Source organism: Hippoglossus hippoglossus, chromosome 10 (assembly GCF_009819705.1).
Source record: "Hippoglossus hippoglossus isolate fHipHip1 chromosome 10, fHipHip1.pri, whole genome shotgun sequence".
In the NCBI taxonomy this organism is placed as follows: Eukaryota; Metazoa; Chordata; class Actinopteri; order Pleuronectiformes; family Pleuronectidae; genus Hippoglossus; species Hippoglossus hippoglossus.
The window spans coordinates 10,894,914-10,913,615 of record NC_047160.1 but is presented as its reverse complement, the minus strand read 5'-3'; the positions used below and the strand labels follow the sequence as shown (position 1 = coordinate 10,913,615).

At 42.5% G+C, this 18,702-nt stretch overlaps 1 protein-coding gene across 4 annotated transcripts in view; it reads left to right on the top strand.

Moving 5' to 3' along the window:
* The window catches only part of unc5a (unc-5 netrin receptor A), a 145,066-nt gene that overhangs the window by 65,877 nt on the left and 60,487 nt on the right, over positions 1–18,702 (top strand). For all 4 annotated transcript variants that reach the window (XM_034597128.1, XM_034597129.1, XM_034597130.1 and 1 more), the window contains exon 2: positions 6,859–7,074. In XM_034597128.1, coding sequence (XP_034453019.1) covers positions 6,859–7,074 — 216 coding nt within the window. The remainder of the gene's footprint in view (positions 1–6,858; positions 7,075–18,702) is intronic.

Sequence of the window (18,702 nt, the reverse complement as noted above, 5' to 3'; positions counted from 1 at the left end):
AAATGGTCTCGTAGGTTTTAAGGCAGACTGTGCTTTTCAAGACGCTGTTGCCTTGAAAGGGGAGCTGAAGCAAAGGTGTCAGAGAGCGTCAGCGCTGGTAGCGACGTATGACAGCTTTTGACTCTGCTGCCTAGGACAGTAGGTATTTAGTTTAGTTTAAAAAAAAGGCATTGAGGTAATGACGTCTGATCTACAGAGCGGGCCGAATGGCGGCCATACAAGCCAGTAGCCAGTCAGATTTACCTTTAGCCTCAGCGTACCCTCAGGTTCGGCTTTTTAAGGTACAATTGAAGAGTATTATTATTATTTTCATTACAACACCCAGTCTTACAGAACTCGAATGTGGTGGTTAAACAACTGTTCCTGGTCTCTCTATCTCTCCCCATTTTTTCTCCGCTCACCCCAACCGGTCGAGGCAGGTGGCCGCCCACACTGGGTCTGCTTCCGCTGGAGGTTTCTTCCAGTTACTGAGGAAGCGTTTTCTTATCCACAGTCACCAAAGTGTTTGCTCATTGTGGGAACTGTTGGGTTTCTCTATAAAATGTTATTATGTTCTGATTTGCCCCTTAAAATTGAACTGAATTGATTACTTTTATTATAATTCATTCTTCTTTTTGCCATGGAGTTTTCTCTGAAGCACTTTGTAACCCTGTTCAGATAAGTGCTATACAAATAAAGTTATTATTATTGTACGATTTCTCACCCGCTTCGGCCTCCCACCCCCACCCCCCTGCTGAGGTGTTCTTTCAAATAGATGACAGGGAAAAAATGAAATAAATAATAATAATAATCAACAAACCGGAATAAGCAGATTGTAAGCTCCTGTTCAGGGGTGCAAGGCTGAGCTGTGCACCGTATTTACAACTAACAGCTCCAACTTTTGTTTCTTTAGTTGAGAAACTGTTTAACGACAAAAAACAGCATTTAATCATCCAAAGTGCTGCCTGTGTGAGGAGAGATGATTCATGTCACCGGCTTTTGAAGGCAATTCTCAAAGTTGAACGATGTAACCTGCGCTTCGGTGGCACATCTATCGTGGAAATATTCTCGTCGGGGAGCCCTGTAGGCAGCGTGTTATTAGTATCCTGAGTTAATATATGCACACAGATGCACAGCCCCGCATCCATGTACATGCTTAGCAGCGAATTTTCTATTCATTTAAACGGGAGAAGATTGTAATAACATCACATGTGGCATGTGTGAGGATAATTTGCATATGCACCCTCGTCCTCCCAGTCCCCTCCTCTCCTTCTGTGCTTCAATACCTTCTTTCTTTCTTTCTTTTTAAGTATCCCTCCACCACTCTTAGAAATGTGATGGGATGCGGGTTTGGGTTTCTATGGGTGCCATCTCCCCTACATGTTGTTAAATGCATCAGAGCGTTTTTCTATTCGAGAGTATTTCCAGTGATTGATTTTTTTTTTTTTCAGAGCAACCTTAATGACCGTGGATATTGGACGGACGCTGAATTGTTGGTGTTTAAACATGTCTGTGTTAACATGCGTTTTTGTTTGCGTGCATAATTCTACATCTGTTATTGATTGAGGAAAAATACACATGGGAGCAGCCCTTCCCTTCTTTTTGCATGTTGCCTGATTTTTTTGCAAGTGTGTGCATGTCTGTGTGAATGGTGTGTTTTCTGTCATAGGCTAGCTTTTGTGATGATATATATATATATATATATATATATATATATATATATATATATATATATATATATATATATATATATATATATATATATCAGACTAAAGACCAGTTAATTATGGACACAAAGGGGGAACGAACAACTGTTTTTTGTCCCCAAAAGGGACCTATAACAATGCGTGTGTGTGGGTGGGTCTCTGTGTGTGCGTATGTGTGTGTTTGTGGTTGAGGGAGTGCTCGCTGAAGCATGGTTGTCTCAATGAAAAATGTATTCTGAATCCCAGACATGTGGAGGAGTAAATATTTGTCATCTGGGGACAAACATACATCAGTCAGCCGTGCTCCAGATTATATATGATGCTGGATGGAGTTTTTCTCTCTCTCTCTCTCTCTCTCTCTCTCTCTCTCTCTCTCTCTCTCTCTCCTCCCTCTTCACTCTCCCATTCCTGCCTCTTTCTGTGTATAATCACTCCCAGTGTTAATATTGTCAGGGGCATATTTAAGATTTTCAACTATTCAGCAATGATGCTCTCATTCCCACAACCCATAGGTCCATATATTACATTTGGAGTGAATGCTAAATAAAGACACTCTGTGTGGTTCAAAAAGCATCAAGAAAACCACTTGAGAAAACTTGAGCGCTCTGAAGGTAAAAACATCAACAAGGTGGCTGTGACTTGTTGTTAATGGCAACTAAACATGGAATGGTTTAATATTCTGCATAGTAATTTTAATTGAATTAATTTCAGAGGACATTGTTAGGCGCTGATTGTGTCATAAAACACTTGTTATAGCTGCTGTTCATCACTGTGATGTAAATTATGCCCAGTGATTGCTCAATGATGCTTTTCTTCGGGGACATGACGTGGTTGAAGAAGAAAAAAAAATGTAATTGGCTCCAAAGGGCACACGACGTGTTAGTGCCATGAGAGAGGAACACAAAAGAGGGTTATTTCCTCTGCAGCTATGGTTTCTCTTCCCCCACTGACATTCTCATACGCTGACATTCTTCATGCTTTCAGTAATTCTGTTCTCCGATTAGATAATAAGGAGTGAAATTTTAAAATGAATGCTTATTTTATAAATGGTGAAAACAGAAATTAGCGGCACGCGGCACACTGACACGAGTGAAGTGAAGAATCATGGGTTGAATTCCATTTCAAAGTGAGACCTGAGGTTCGTATGTGTACATAAAAAAAACCACCTACTCCTGGAAAATGATACAGCAGGTGACATTAAAGTAAAAAATCTTTATGAAATATTGAAGATGGGTGGAAACAGAAGACGTTTACAAAGCTGCAACACTTCTAATCCATGCATGCTGAGGACGTATACAGTTACAGCGGTTACAGGAATATAGCTTCTTCAGATTTTTACCTCGGCCAAGGAGGTTAGGTTTTCATCTGTGTTTGTTTGTTTGTTTGAGGAGTTACGCAAAACCTAAGAAAAGGAGTTCCATGAAATTTGGTGGAGGGGTGAGTCATCGCCCAAGAAAGAACATATTGAATTTTTGAGCGAATCTGGATCAGGGGAAAGATCCTTTTGGGTTTGTTGAAATGGGGTACTGAAATGTATTTATGGTTTGTGTTGTTTTTTCACAACAGGATCTTCGTAAATGTTTATTCAAAAGGCGTATTTCAAATTGTCCTTTAATAGGGAAGTAAGAAGAAGAAAAAAATATGTATATAAAAATATACATATAAAAAAAATATGTAACAAAATATATTTCTCGAGTTGACGCATAATTATTTGATATGTAATAAATAAAGGTTATTTTAATGAGCTGGAAGTGCCTGATGTTTAACAGTGGTACAGGCCTCATTTCAAGTCACAGTCCTCCACCTTATCAAGTAGCTGATACGATAATGGTTCTGGGGCAGCAGGTGACCAAGAGAGATGTGCCACAGTGATGGTGACCGTGCCGAAGTAGATTTTCAGCCTTTAACAGGAAACCTCCTCCCTGACAAAAAGGCCGTCTTGGTCCACTTACTTAACCAACTTACTCAATGCACAGGGGTCACCCAAAATAAACAGACCCAGGGAGGAAGGGATATTTGAGCCAATTCTTTTTCGCTACGTGATGTGTATGGCAGAACAAAACTCCTGGACCTTTGGGCAGCTCCAGCGCATGTGAGGGGACTGATATTCATGAGTGTGTGCAGCTTGGGGCAGATAACAATCTGTATTTAGTGAATTTAAATGTGGTTTCATAAGGGGACTGTTGTGGCCTTGGCGGGGGTATGGACTCTACTGAGGGCCCTTCTAGTTAGATACAGTTTATTTTGTAGTGTGTTTGACTTCATCGTGGCTTCTTCATCTCCTCCTCCTCATGCCGGTTAGGGTTAGGGTGAGACTTTGGAGTTGATGTGGTCAGCTGGACAGATGAGACGTGGGGGTCTGTGTGCAGCAGGAATTCTGCCCTGGCCATCATGGCTCGGCGCACTGACAGCTGCTGCACCCTTGTCGTGTGTCCGTGTATGTGTGTGTGTCTCTGTTTGTGCGTGCATTGGTTTTAGGTCAGTTGATTTGTCTCTGGAGAGAATGGCAGCTGCAGACAAATATCAGGTCGCAACCTTCGAATTTCTTTTTTTTTTTAAAGTGCAAGAATCAAAATGATTCTCCTGGATTCTTGTTTGTAGAAATGCAGGAAGCCACGCAGAGCTATGTAACGGTTATTGGGCCCCAGCAACACATCCAGCATGTTGTATCAATTAAATCATCTTCATTGGCCCAACTATCAACGCGGGAGACGTTTAGCGTGCCGCGTCGGTTGTTTGTGTGTCTACAAAATGATCCGGCAATGCGCTCAGATACATTTAACAATTAATGGCCGCTTTAGCCTATTACATTCAGTGGAGTATAATGCAGTGCCCGTAGTGCTGCTGTGCGTCTATTTGATTTGTGCATTGACCCGCAAGAAGTCTGTTAAGTAGCTGATACTCCCAGTGTGTGTGTGCACGTGTGTGTGTGTGTGCACGTTGACTTTGAAGTACATTGTGTCATGACAATAATCTCAGCCAATTTACTACGCATCAGCCCTCCATTATGGGTTTGATATAAAGCAGTACGTGACTGGAATCCCCTGCTCATAAAATGACAATTTATTTCTCTAAAGAAATTACGTGTTTAACCTCATTAACCTAAAGTGCATGTACTAAAATGGAAGACTAACCCCGTTCCTTTTGACACGCACAAGTACACACACACACAAACACACACACACACAAACACAAATTGGAAACATCATCAAAAGTTGAGAGATGCCGTTGAATGTGACCTCTGCAAATGAGGAGCTGGCAGCGAATTAACAGCATCATGAGTTCATCACAGCCGTTCTGGCGGCTCGTCGGGCGTCTCAGGTGGCTACGGTTTTACCGCTCTCTGTTTCAACATCATCCGTTCTCTGTGAGATGATTAACCTGGCAGGTGTGAGGTGAGGCTCGCCCACTGTTTTACCGAGCTGTCGTCTTCAGTCTGCGGGGAGTACAGAGGGTCAGCCCGGCCAGCTAATAGCCGTGGTCACAGAGCTGGAAGGCGGCCCATTAGAAGAAGCCGCCATCATTAGGACCAGCGCACTTTCAAATAACCTGACCTGCTGGTCCCACGCTGTTTATTAGCAAAGTTTTGGCTCTTCGTTAGAGCAATTATACTCACCATTCATGATGAACTGTGGCCTTTTCCTCGACACGCTCTCACGTACATAGAATAAATAATGTCAGGCAGCTGTGTTGTCCTGAATATAGAGAGCTGCCATATTAATGACATTTTCTTCTCGGCAAATGCGCCGCAATCATAAAGTGTGCTCGGAAAATGGGGGGAGAAAAGGCAAAGTGTCAGCGTGTGATGTATGTCGTTCATTGGACACAGAACATTTAGTTTTCATTAAGAGTTAAACATGTACACAAAACATTAATGGGGTTCAGCGGCGGCGTGCTTCACTGTAGCTCATCCTGATGAATTAGCAACTCAGCACACGGGTGAAAAAAATGAAAGGGAGAAGAAAGAGAGATATTGTGTGTGTGTGGTGGGGGAGGAACTGACAGACTGGTGTTTATGACACAACCTAATATTATCCCTGACCTGGGCATCAGCAAGCTGCAAGGATGAACGCAGGCCGGGTTAGGGCGGACAGGAAGCAAGGGGAGAGAGAGGTCGGCGAGAGCGTTGCCGTTTCATTATGAGAGATGTGGACTCCCGTGCTCTCCTGCCGCACAGGGAGTGATGGAGAAGGTTGTTAATGCCTGGTCTGTCAGCCATATTGGATTCAGGGCAGTAAATTAATATTACACTCCTTTTAAAGGGGTTTTATTTTGGGATTTACTGGTCTCCCCTGAGTGCTAGCGGTGTAAGGAGGTTATTTCGCTGCTTCTACTTATCTCTCGCACAAGGCTAATATGTTTAGAGAGAGACACTGTATTCGCGGAGGAGGCATCATGCTGTAGGCTCCAACTGTGTCATCCGGCGTTTGTGTTGAACATTTTCACCGAGCGTTAAGAATGTGCTGTAAATCGTGGTATTGTCCCACTGAAGAGCAGCTCCAGCATCTCTCAGGATGTGTGTCTTCCCTCCTCTTCCCTCACATCTCATACATGTCATGTGAGATTCCGGAGGAGTAAAAAAACAGCATCCCCTGTATATGAGATGTGATTTCAAGTTAACTGGCTGTCTAGCTGTCGGTCATCTCTCCGTCCTCCCCGCCTCACTTCCCCTTTCTTGCTTAATGTGGGTAGAGTTAGAGACCCGGTTTAAGAGACCTATAACACAGTGAGGAGTGGCCTAGACGCTGAGACAGGATTTATGGCCGCTAGTCCGTCAGCGGTGATGTTAAAGGGCTGTGATTAAGAGCTGGAGTTAAGACACGGACTCCACTACGGGTCCAATCCCAGTCATGAGCGCACAGGGCCAGCTGTCCTCCATGCAGCTCTGTCTCTCTTTGTCACTCGCTCTGTCCATCTGTCTTGTTCAGCCTCTCTCATTTGCATTCTTACTGTAGAAGCCCCAATTCTCCAAGGACACTGAATCTATGCATTAGATACTCGGTGTCTGATGCATTTTCACTCACTCGCCGTGCAGTCACAACAGCAGAGCGGGGGGGGGGGGGGGGTGGTTCAGCTCCTGCCTCATGTCAACTTGAGATCTTAAAAGCTTTTTTACACTTTTTCACTTTTGGCATGCCTCTAAAAACCTCTTCCGCTTTTTTATTCCCCAAAGGTTCCGAGCACACGGCCACGGCAACGCTCCCCGCCGCCTTCTCGGACCTGTTACCTCACTTCCTGGTGGAGCCGGAGGACGAGTTCATCGTGAAGAACAAGCCGGTGACGCTGACCTGCCGCTCCACCCCGGCCACACAGATCTACTTCAAGTGCAACGGCGAGTGGGTCCACCAGGACGACCATTTGATTGAGAGGACGGTTGACCCGGCCACAGGTAAACAACACACACACACACACACACACACACACACACACACACACACACACACACACACACACACACACACACACACACTCAGACACACACACACACACACACACACACACACACACACACACACACACACACACCCTCTGAATCATTTATTTCCATCTCAGTCTGGCTCCAGCTTGACTCTTTCTGGACGTGTTTTTCTGAGATTTCACCTGGTTTGGGATGTTTGCTGCAGATGTGTGACATGTGCGGCTCCTTAGATACATTATGTAAAGTGTTTGCGTGCTGAAACTGAGGTTTGCAATTTTCCCGTGATTACTGTGCTCCATCAGGCTCTTGGCTCATCCTCCAGCCTCTTTACTCTGCCAGTCTCATAATAAGCACTTTGGTTTCACTCTCAGAAATCTTTCAATCACCTTGGAGACCTGTTTGTTTTTCTCTCTGTTGTGCTGCGACCTCCCCCCCCCCGCCCCGCGCCTCCGCCATCGGTGTCATAAACATGTTTGACACTGATGTGGTGTGATTCAGCACCGATCTGCAAAATCAAACCAGCCATTCACAGCCTGTCAACTGATTGGGAACAGGAAACATGAGAATGACAGGTTTTTCTGGGGGGAGTGGGAATGCACACACACACTCACACTCAAAGCTTGGCTCAGATTTGTTACTATATATATATATAACAAATACATTTATAAAAAGATGGACATGCCAGCTGAGCACAACACAGACGGACAGAGTGTGGATACCGGACCAGATGCTGGGATCTGTCGAAAATCATTTTTAAACAATATTTGTGTTTGGTCACGTTCCCTGAGCTATCTACTGGATTTTTGCCTGTAACCAGGAAAAACACGGGGCCTGCATCTTGTTTTCCAAGTTACACTGAATATTTAATAGTGTCTTCAGTATGGACAAGAACAAAACAATGATTTGTGTGTTATTAGTTAAAATACATGACCATATTTCCAACACAAAAACACAAGTGGTAGGCGTTCAAAGCAGGAAAATGTAAAATTCCTAAACACACTTAACATCCAGCAGCTCAGCAAACGTGGAGAAAAATGTAAAAAAGAAATATCATGAAGGTAACTTAAGTGTCGATTCCACCTTTTGTAGCTGAGCGTTTCTGATGGAGTTTACGAACAAACACAAATATTCTCCCACACTGAGATTTTGATCTTTTTTCTTTTTAGAAAAAACGATTTCTTTTTAAGTTCTCTGCTACATGAGTGACTCCGAGGCACTGTGAGTGATTTGGGATGCAGCTCTTTGCAGAACAGGAGCTGTTTCTTTGTGCTGCAGATGTTAGAAGACACTAAAATGTGGCTGTGTTTCTATAGAGTCGAGATTTTTGTCTCTATTCTTGACTACGAGTGGAAGCTCGTCACCTCATGTCACAACCTCTCAGCCGGTCACACCCCAACTCTAGCTGTTTGATTTGATTTGTTGATTTGTTCTTCCTCCTGCATTCGGCTTTGTTTTGGAGTCAGGCTCTTGTGAGTAACGGCAATAAAAAGAGTATGAAAAGTGAATTCTTGTTCCTGATTTGTGAACAGAAAGCAAACACACCAGGGAGCGCTTGAGGATTCGGATCATTAAGTGAAAATTGTCAGTAAGTCAACACTGATAAACTCGGATCAATTCCCAATGCGATCTTCCTTCTTGTGTTGCTTAAATGAAGGTTCTGCTCTCTCAGTTCTCCTCACAGTTGTTGAGGGGGCTGCAAATAAAAATGTTGCCAATATCAACACTCCTTTGACCGATCAGAGTTTTTGGCTCCTGAAATGTTAAAGAACTGCTCCAACAAATAAAGGTAAAGCCTTTTGTGAGCCCTGACATAGAGTTAAGCAGATAATTATTGTGTTATCTTTCTGTGAGTTTCTTCAGTTACAGTGATCCTGTATTAAAGTGCGATTACTTGCACTGCAGTAACAGTTCTACACTAAGCTTCTTTCCTAAATGCCATTTAAACAAGAAACCTGGTTTCTGTAAGTGGGGCAGGAGATTAGAGAAATCTGGTTTCCCCAGGTGGAGTTGTCCTGGGGAGAGCAAATATGTCTGCCATGTTTACACATAACCAGGTTTCTTATCAGCTTTTTACATGTTCACATGTGCATGGCGACGGACTAGAGACACAGTGTGACGATGATTTTCGAATTTCTTCCCCTGAAATTGAGATGAACAGAAATCTGTCCCCAGAATGTCTTTACATTTGATGACACTGTCACTGTAAGGGAAAGCTTCACTCTGCCTGTCACAACAGTGTTGACTTGCTAATACAGTTACAATAAATAAAGCCATGCTTTTTAAATGAAGCTAAAGGTAGGAATTAACACTGGTTGATAAAGCAATACCAATGATTATTGCAAGAGAATTGTTATCAATAGTAATATAACAAAAGTCCAATATATATCAATATAATCTTCAGATTTGGAAAATATTTAGCTGTTTATCAAGTGTTTGTCTTTGCTCATGAAGATTTTAAAGTCACAACCTTCACTCAGTAGGAAAAATGTCTTTAAACTTAAAAGAAATAATAATGTAGCATTCATAATGTTAATATATATATTAACTAATGTGAATTTTTTATCTTGATATAATTTTTTGCCCATATCGTCAGGCCCTAGTAGAAATCAGACTGTAGATCCAGATCACTACAGTGCACGTAGAACACGTTCATCTGTGAACCTGGTTTCTTTGAATAAACTGCTCATTTAGGTGCATGTTAACGCACCATTTGCCTGACGTTTTATTTGCAGGTCTGTGAGTGCAAACTGGTGTCATTCTGAAGTCAAGTGCTTCCCTTTGATACGATGAGTATGAATTATGTTTTGTCAATAGCAAGATTTGTCAAGAGCACAATGTGCACCTTTAACTGCAGAGTTTATGAGAAAAAATCGTATTACCAATGCGAGGTCCCTCTGCCAGCATTTAATGATGATGGACTATTTGCCATGTGGTTATGAGCTGTTACAGTCTGCGTTTATATGTCTATGAAACAAATCTGTCGTGCCGGGTGCGGCTGCGATGGGGCCTCGCCTCTTTTCGAAACCCTGTGAAGTTCCTGAGCCTCCTCACAGCTCTCCTGATCACTCGGCCGTCCGGCTGTCTTTGATGATGAATGTGTTATATGTGGGGCTGTGCATTTATGAAGGACACGTGGTTGTCCAGAGGTATGGCCACTCCAAGGTACGCACATCGATCTCTCAAACACTTGTGCTGTTTAATGTCAGCACTGCCCTGAGGAGTTTACTGATGGCTCCCTCTAATCCCCTTTCCTGCAAGAAACATGTGAGGCACACACATCAAATTGTGGTGTCTGTGTGTGTGTGTGTGTGTGTGTGTGTGTGTGTGTGTGTGTGTGTGTGTGTGTGTGTGGTCGTGTGTGTGGTCGTGTGTGTGGTCGTGTGTGTGTGTGGTCGTGTGGCACAGGCTTGTCAGCCTCTCCTCTCACCCTGGTCGTCACAGTCACACTGGACTTTGTACTCTATACCTGTTGCCAAGCAACCAGGACCTCTGTCACACCAGAAGCTGCCCGATATCAACACGATGCCTGGAGGAGGGAGGAATGAGGAGTTTGGGCACATACCCAAGTTGACAAAAATTGATCGACAATTTATACCCAGTGTAACAGTGAAAAATCGCCTCCTCAAAGTAACCCATTTCTCTGAGAGGAACTCTGAAGGATGTCCTACCTGACTGAGCGGTGGTCTCTGCACGTGCTTTACAAAATAAACAGGCTTCTTCCCTCCATGAACAAAGACATAGATGTAAGTATGAGCCCACAGATATCAGCCTCAATTTCACTGATTGGTCTTCTCAGACTGATTGTTATTCTCATCAGGGATCCTCGTTCCTTAGTTATGGAAATGACGAGTCAAGCCTTGGCGTTAATTCTCTTAATTCCAGAAACTGAATTTAAATGGCATGTGGAACCATCAGAGTCAAGAGTCACTGCTGGAGATGATTCACACACGTGTTCTGCTGTCCTTTGTTCAACATGATGCTTCTTTCAGTCTTTGTCCCGTTAGTGGTCCATCAACAAGACATCTTCAGTAATTATTATAGTAATTATCATTGTGGTATAATAAGCAGTCCTACAAAATTGTAAGCTTTCTGCAGAATTAGGTAATTGGTTTGTTACTGCATGTGTGGCAGTTGATGAAAGATAATACATATTATATTTTAATATATATGATTCATGTTATTTATTTACCCAGGAAAGAATCATTAGAAATACTTGTAATGGTTTCCTGGCTTTATTACATTTATGCACTTATGAAATCACGAATGCATTTTATAAAAGTCATGTAAGACAGTTTATAAAATTATCTGAAGGGAACCAAATGGAACCAATCGCCTAAAACCATAAGAATAACCATGACCAGTCCAAATCAATAACTTGAAGTCCAAGAAAACAAGGTTTCTGAACACCCACAAAACATCAGCTGCCAGAACAGAGACTGTCCAGCTTCTGCAGCAATGAATTGATTTCATCAGTCAAAAACAATTTAGATATAATTGGAGCCACTAGAGCAGCATATGTAAAAGCTTATTTTCCCACTTTAAGATACTTACAGTGTCAGTGCTACTATACAGTATCAGTTTAATGTTGAATCACTGCAGTAAAATTGAGCACTATAATGTTACATCTGACCAGGTTGAATAAAAGCTGTAATTCGAATAGAATAGTGCAGAGACTTGTTTTTACTGCATTGGACTTGTGTCAGTGATGTTGCAAATCACTGAGTAGTATGGATGATAACAATGCCATTATCCAATCAGCTTATCAGTCTGATTCCAGGCACGCACGTGACTGTGCAGAGGCTAATTTTATAACAACGTAGGATGTTAACCCTCTGTAATGGATTTGCTACTCGGTTAAGGAGCAGTGGCCCTCGTGTGTAGATTGTAAGATACGTGGTGTTCCTGAAATTTCAGCCCGTGTTATGTAGAAATATCTCTGGTGTTTCTACCCATATTTGAAATGACGTGAGTTTAATGTCGTTACTTTGCATTGCACGACTGTCAGAAGTTGCTGGACGGAACCAGAATGTCACTCGCATGCCTCGGCCGAGGCCCAACAGTCCCCTCATGAAAACGCATTTAAATTCACCAGATCCAGATTTTTATTTGGATCTGGTGGTTTGGAAAATCTGGAACCAGTTCTCACTGTCCATCTCTTATAGGACTGCTTTATGGCAGTATTATAGACTTTTTTGATGCTTCAGTGTGAAGAAGCCCCTTCAACTGTCTGGTATTCAAATCACCAGAAAAACTAAGAAATTATGTTTAGTTTTCTAGAAAATATTGATTTACTGCATCAAACTGACAGCACACTGTAAAATGACGACATGATAAACTGATTTGTGCATATTTTTGTCTATAAAGCAACAGTAACATGCTAAGGTAAAAAATTATGCACAATAACTTTTATAATATGCTACATCTGATAAATATCTGTGTGCTAGAGAAGCACAGAAAAACAGACTCAAGTCCTTTGTCTGCACCAGATGATGAAGGTGAACACTTAACTGTACTAAGAACGCTGAGGGGATGGATTCCAGATGACCCGTGTGCATGTTTTCATAAGGATATCAAATGGAAAAACAGACTGGTCGAGGAGAGCAGACGCTCTAATCGATAATCCCCTCACCTTCACGCAGAAGAACCGAGATGAAGTAATATCAGAAAAACGTGGCTGTTGCAAAGATAAATGGGTCTGTCCCTGTACGGCGAGGCAATATTCAGCTAAATCCATCCATGTTGACTCCCAGCAGACTCGGGCAAACGTCAGAGTAAGTTGACGGGGTTTAAGTATAATAACTGACCGAGGCCTGATGGCCAGACACGCTTCAGACCTGCTGCCCGGTATGCAAAGCTCCGGCAGGAGAAAACATGACACGTGGATAAGCACCTACAGCAGAGTTGACCTCAGCCCTCATCACACAGGTCTGTTTATTGAAACTGATTCTGTGCACGAAAGACAAAAAGAGCTGCTGCAGCTCACTGTGTGTGTGTGTGTGTGTGTGTGTGTGTGTGTGTGTGTGTGTGTGTGTGTGTGTGTGTGTGTGTGTGTGTGTGTGTGTGTGTGTGTGTGTGTGTGTGTGTGTGTGTGTGTGTGTGTGCATGTGTGCGTGCGCTGAACAGTTAGTCAGACTTACTGACACCCCTTTGTGTTGTGTGAACACACAGGACTCCTCCTACACACCAACACACACAGAGTCAGGGCCACTTCTCTAAAGCTCCTTTGAACATGGAAAAGGAAAGAGATGTCACAATTTGTCCTTCCTCTCCTGGTATCAGTGTCCGCTATTGATCCATCCTCGAGTCTATCGGTTCTCATTACCAGTCCTCAGTAACTTATCTCAATTGTTATGGCTGCAACTGCTTCCAACGGCCCAACCGGCTCTGTGTCTTTCCCAGGTCATCCTTTATAGGACAGGAGAAACGGAGACGTCTGGCGAGTCCTAATAAAGACATATCCCCTCCGAACAAATCAATGCTGACAGTGTGTTTGCATAGATTAGGAGATTCTCGCACACACTGATTTCTCATCAGACACATGATGAGGAGAAGGGAGATTGGCATTTGAAGCGGCGGAGCATTGTATGGGCAAGACTGATTTGATTTTGTTTGCATTTCATCTGCCACCGCTGATGGAAATGATTTTGATCCACGTGTCGTGTTGTCACCGGTGCCGCAAACCCTCTCAGGTGGAAAATACATGCATTTCACATTCCTAATATAATAAACCCCCGGTAACTGCTTTATACAGATGGGGGAGATTATATTTTCTTTGTTGATTGAACCGGATGCTCACAAGGCTTCGACAATGAAAAAAGAAGATGATGGGGACAATAATCAAACGCTACACATGAGTTTTTTTTTTTTCAGTTTACAGTGGAATCATGAATGCAATATAAATAAACTCTTTAATATTCTTCTTTTGTAACACCACATCTCATTTCAAAACTGCCATAAAGGAATATAACCCCATGCTTTTACCCCCTGAGTTATCAGCACCAGCTCCTGTCCTCTGTCAATCCTTTGCAATCTAAATACCTCGTATGACGTGGTCTGTAAATCCTTTAAAACCATCTATCGCTCTCTGAACAGAACTAATAAAGTATCGTAGCACCACAGGGCTAACCCCTCCATCTGCAAACCAGGGAGGATTCATTTGTATAAAATATGTATTTTCTGATTGACTAGATCCTGGATTGTAATGTGATGACATATTTAATGTCTGATCTAAGGGGGAGATAAGCTAGGCTTAGCTGAAATGATCTGTAACCTTTATTTTAATACCGCAATACTTATCCCTGGTATTATGGCAGCCAATCACGTCTCTCACACAAACTCCCGCCCACTCTCCCCTCTCTCTGGCCCTGCATTACACATTTCCTTACTCTCTTTTCCTTTCCATCAACAGCATGGAGGGATAAATCGGAGACATATAGGGGGTCCTGTTACATGATGTTTTATAAAAGCAGTGGCGAGTTCACTGTCACTTTGTGGTCATCAAAAGTCAGGTTCATTCAGGACAGTCCTCCTAATAGCTTTTGGTCCACACAACAGTGATTAAACGTGATCTCTAATGGAATATTGAAGAACACTCCTGCTGCAATTTAAGCAAAACCTGATAGGTCGGCCAGCCAGGATCTAATGAACAGAAGGAAATAAGAGAATCAGGGGGGAAGAGGACTATATAGTCCTAAATGAACAAAATGGCCTTGTACCACCTGCTAAGCATCGATCAGTAGCCAAGGGGACTAATTGATAATGCATTATTTGCTGCAACCCCATAATGGGACTTGTATTTCATCCTGTCCTTGATTGCAGGACGGAGGCAGAAGGATTTGGCCGTGAAGCACTGAAAAACAGATGGCAAGGTGAATTGTTCCCGTGACACATCTGTCAACGTGTTCTATTAGGCTTCGCAGGCGGGTCAGCGCTGCGTCTGTCTCGGCGTGTGTGTCGAGGCAGACCTTTCTCAAAGCAACGCACCACGCTCCCAGTGAGCAGGAAGCCAAAGTGGATTTAATTGAAGCCTGTGTTTGTCTGGCGTTGAGACAACCGCAAGTGCGTTCGGAGCCGTGAGAGGAAACAGAGGCAGGAAGAATTAAACACCAAGCAGCTGTGCTGATTGATCTCACAGATAGACTCAGACAAAAGGCCGCACCTCTCGGTGTCTCCGACTTTGCACGAGTCGTATTTTTATTTAGAAATTTCAAGTGCACAGGGTCTGGTCCCTTGAAGTTGGTCTTGACATGCAGGAATAATGAAATTCAAAATTAACTGCAATTAGTGGAACAAAAGTGGGGAGAAAAAAAAGAATTACCATTTGTCAAACAACAACGCGGGCGTTCCAATCTCCCGCACTCACAGCTTTTGTCCGCCCACCAAAATATATCCAGCGTCAGCCTCACGCTCTGCCTTCTCTCAAGTCATTTAGCATTTGTCAGTCTCACAAAAGCTGTGGCCTTGCTGGAAGTTGGAATACATTCAGCAGTCTCAGTGGTTCTGTCCTGAATAGTTGCAGTTTTTTATTTACCGCGTCTGGTGAAGACCGACACGTTATCAATACAGACCTTCAAGCATTTGTAGTTTGCATGTGGTGCTTTCAGTAGCACGTGCTGCTAAAAAGCATTTAAAAAATCTGTGTGATCATTCATCATTTTTGAATAACATCAGATGACTGCTTCTTCCTGCCACATAACGCTCTGCATTCTAACCTTTCACTAGTGATGCACACCGTCTGTGTACCTTCCTCGAAAAGTGGAAATATTTGCTTGCATCCGTCTAACCGTAGTTCCAAGCCTTCCATGCCCTAACTGTGACATCTGAATAAAATGTGTTCTGAATGCAGCAATGAAATGCAGCACAGGCATTACCCAGGCCACTTGTGCTGAGCAAATGGAGGCCAAAGTTGCAAATGTGCTTGGATTTTACGACGTTCCTCAAATCGCTCTGCTTTAACAAGGTGGGAAATCAGAACGAAGAAAAGAGCAGAGTACAGCCAGTAAACTGCCTCCCCGGCTTGTTATTTTGGATTATAGGCAATGAACGTTTTGATATGTTTCTCGTTTTACTCTTCTTCTCATTGTAATGTAATTTTGTCTTTAAGCTCACCGTGGAAATAAAAGACGTCCGTGTTGTGCTCACGGAGGGAGACAGTGGGAGTTTGTGGTGTCAGTCAGCACCTGCTCTGCTCAAATTCGCTCAGAAACAGTGGGGCGGGGAGGTGTTGTGCGGGAGCTGACAGCTAAATAGTCCGCCGAGATCTTTGATAGGCAGAGCAACTCAGTGACTGACAGTTAATGCTTTGTGTGTTTGGGCCCCAAGGAAACTTCCAGTATAGGTATTTTACAGACTCCTCCAACAAACATCAACTCGCCGCATTCTCCTCCATTTTCCACTTGAAGCTGCAGGGTGTCCTGGGTATGGGAAAGTGGCAGCATAGAGAGAGAACTATTTATACAGCGAGGGAAGACGAATAGCTTCAATCTTCTCATGAAGTGCTGTGTAAGAGATGGAAATATGTCACAAATAATAGATTTAATGCAGGTAGAGATGTTACGAAGCCATTTTTCTTTCCCAAACTGTTTTTTCGATACCTGGACTTTGCAGCGCAGTGCATTTAAACACAATAACAACTTATATCATGTATATTTACAGCTGTATTATGCTACTAGGCCTGTATGAAAGTGATCATTGTTATTACTGACCACATTTACAATATTCTAATATTAACCAGATTAAGCCAATAGTCACAATAAGACACTACCCTGTAAATTGCATTTTCTAAATTGCCTTATCCCGAATAAACTCATACAAACACTAATCAAATTAAGACATGGGGGGTGTTCTGACCTGGGTGTAAACAAGATGGAAATATAGAAAGGAGTTGTACCTTTTACAAATTTTGAAAAATGGCATATGGTAGCAACGTACATTAAATTATTTAAAGTTGGGGTTTTAAAACTGGCGGACGTAATGGCGTAGTGAACATTATGTTGAGTTTCTTGCTTTGTGGTTGTCTTTGTTGAATTTATTGTTTGATTTGAATAAAGTTTCCAAAGTTTGCGAATTCTTGCATATGATACACATCACTGCTTTACTTGAGCGACTTTCCAGCGTTGAATACAACCAATTTGCTGACATTTTAGCTCGTGCTGGCTTGTGCTACGTTACCAGAAATCACGCCTTCCCTGCTCTTAAAGCAGCTCTTGCCAGTGGCAGTGCAGCACATCTGCAGTCTTGGATGGTTGGACGCAGCAAACGTATGTAAACCTGTAAAGTTTATATCGAATTTGCTGCACAGTCTCAACTGAATCAAGAGCTGGACCATGAATTTGCAGGCTGATGCACTTTGGGTCAGGGGAGGGTGACAGAGTGAAACACAGCCAGGCAAATTGTGTTCCGCCTCATGTTTCAAGGAATAAAAGCACAAGTCAACGATCAGCATGTTCCTGCCCTCATGCAGCACTTCTGGAATTGTGTGGTAAACCTTGCGACCACAAAAACACACACAAAGAAGGAAAAATGCAGACGGCGCACGTGTTTGAGGAAAACCTTTTTTCGCCGGAGCGGCTGTTCATTGAAGCATGTTGACAACAACAAGAGGAGCAGTCCTGGTCTGGGAGCCATCAGGAGCAACCTTTAGGATTTTTATGTGATTCAAATTAATAATTCATTCATCCACGTTGTTTTTCGACCATGTGTTTGTTTTTCTGAAGATGTTTGTTATTTCATTTTTTCTTCCTCCTCCCGTCTTTCAAGAGACCTCAGAGCAACATGCATTTAAAGGGCAGTCAAAAGGGAAGAGATTCAGTATTCAATCAATTTAACTTTCAGGTCGTTTACATTTATTTATTTAAAAACTGAACAAAAAAGCTTTATTTGGTAAACAAGTATTGGGATGTGTTGCTGTTGTAATATTCAGGTAGTTTGTGTTCGACATTTCATGCAGTCACTTTAAGGAAGAAAGGCCCAATATTCATTGATTGCAGCTTCTCACTTGTGATCAATTGATGCTTTTCTGTGTCTCATATTATAATAAATGTCGCTTTGGGTTTTGATGAGAGAAAAGAAGCAATGTAAATAACATTACAATTACATTTTTCTCACATGTATGATTAATCAAATATAGCAAATAATCTAATTGAGGACCGCACCCTTGGATCATCATATCTCTTTTCTTTATACATCAGTTATATTTGCTTTTTGTCCTTTTTCAACAATTTTATCCCGTGTGCACGTTATTCCAGCACCACCTTCCGGGAACCTGCTACCTGGGATATATCGAACCAGTGCTCAGGGGTCTTCTCTGTACTTTCACTCCTTTTATTTCCTCTCAATTTTCAGCGTCGGGTTATTTATAAAGTCCACAATTCTCTGTCTTGCATCTACACTATTAATAATTAATACAGTCACATCTGAACAAAGAAATTAATATTTAAAAGCCCAATCCCTGTTTGGTCTACAGCACTTCACCCCCTCATGCTTCACATTATAGTTGATTTTGAACCTCGACGACACAGCCCACGCTGGATTGAGAACCATGCGGATTCAGTGTCATTTAGGGGCTCAGACACAATACAGATTTTTTAATGCACCTTC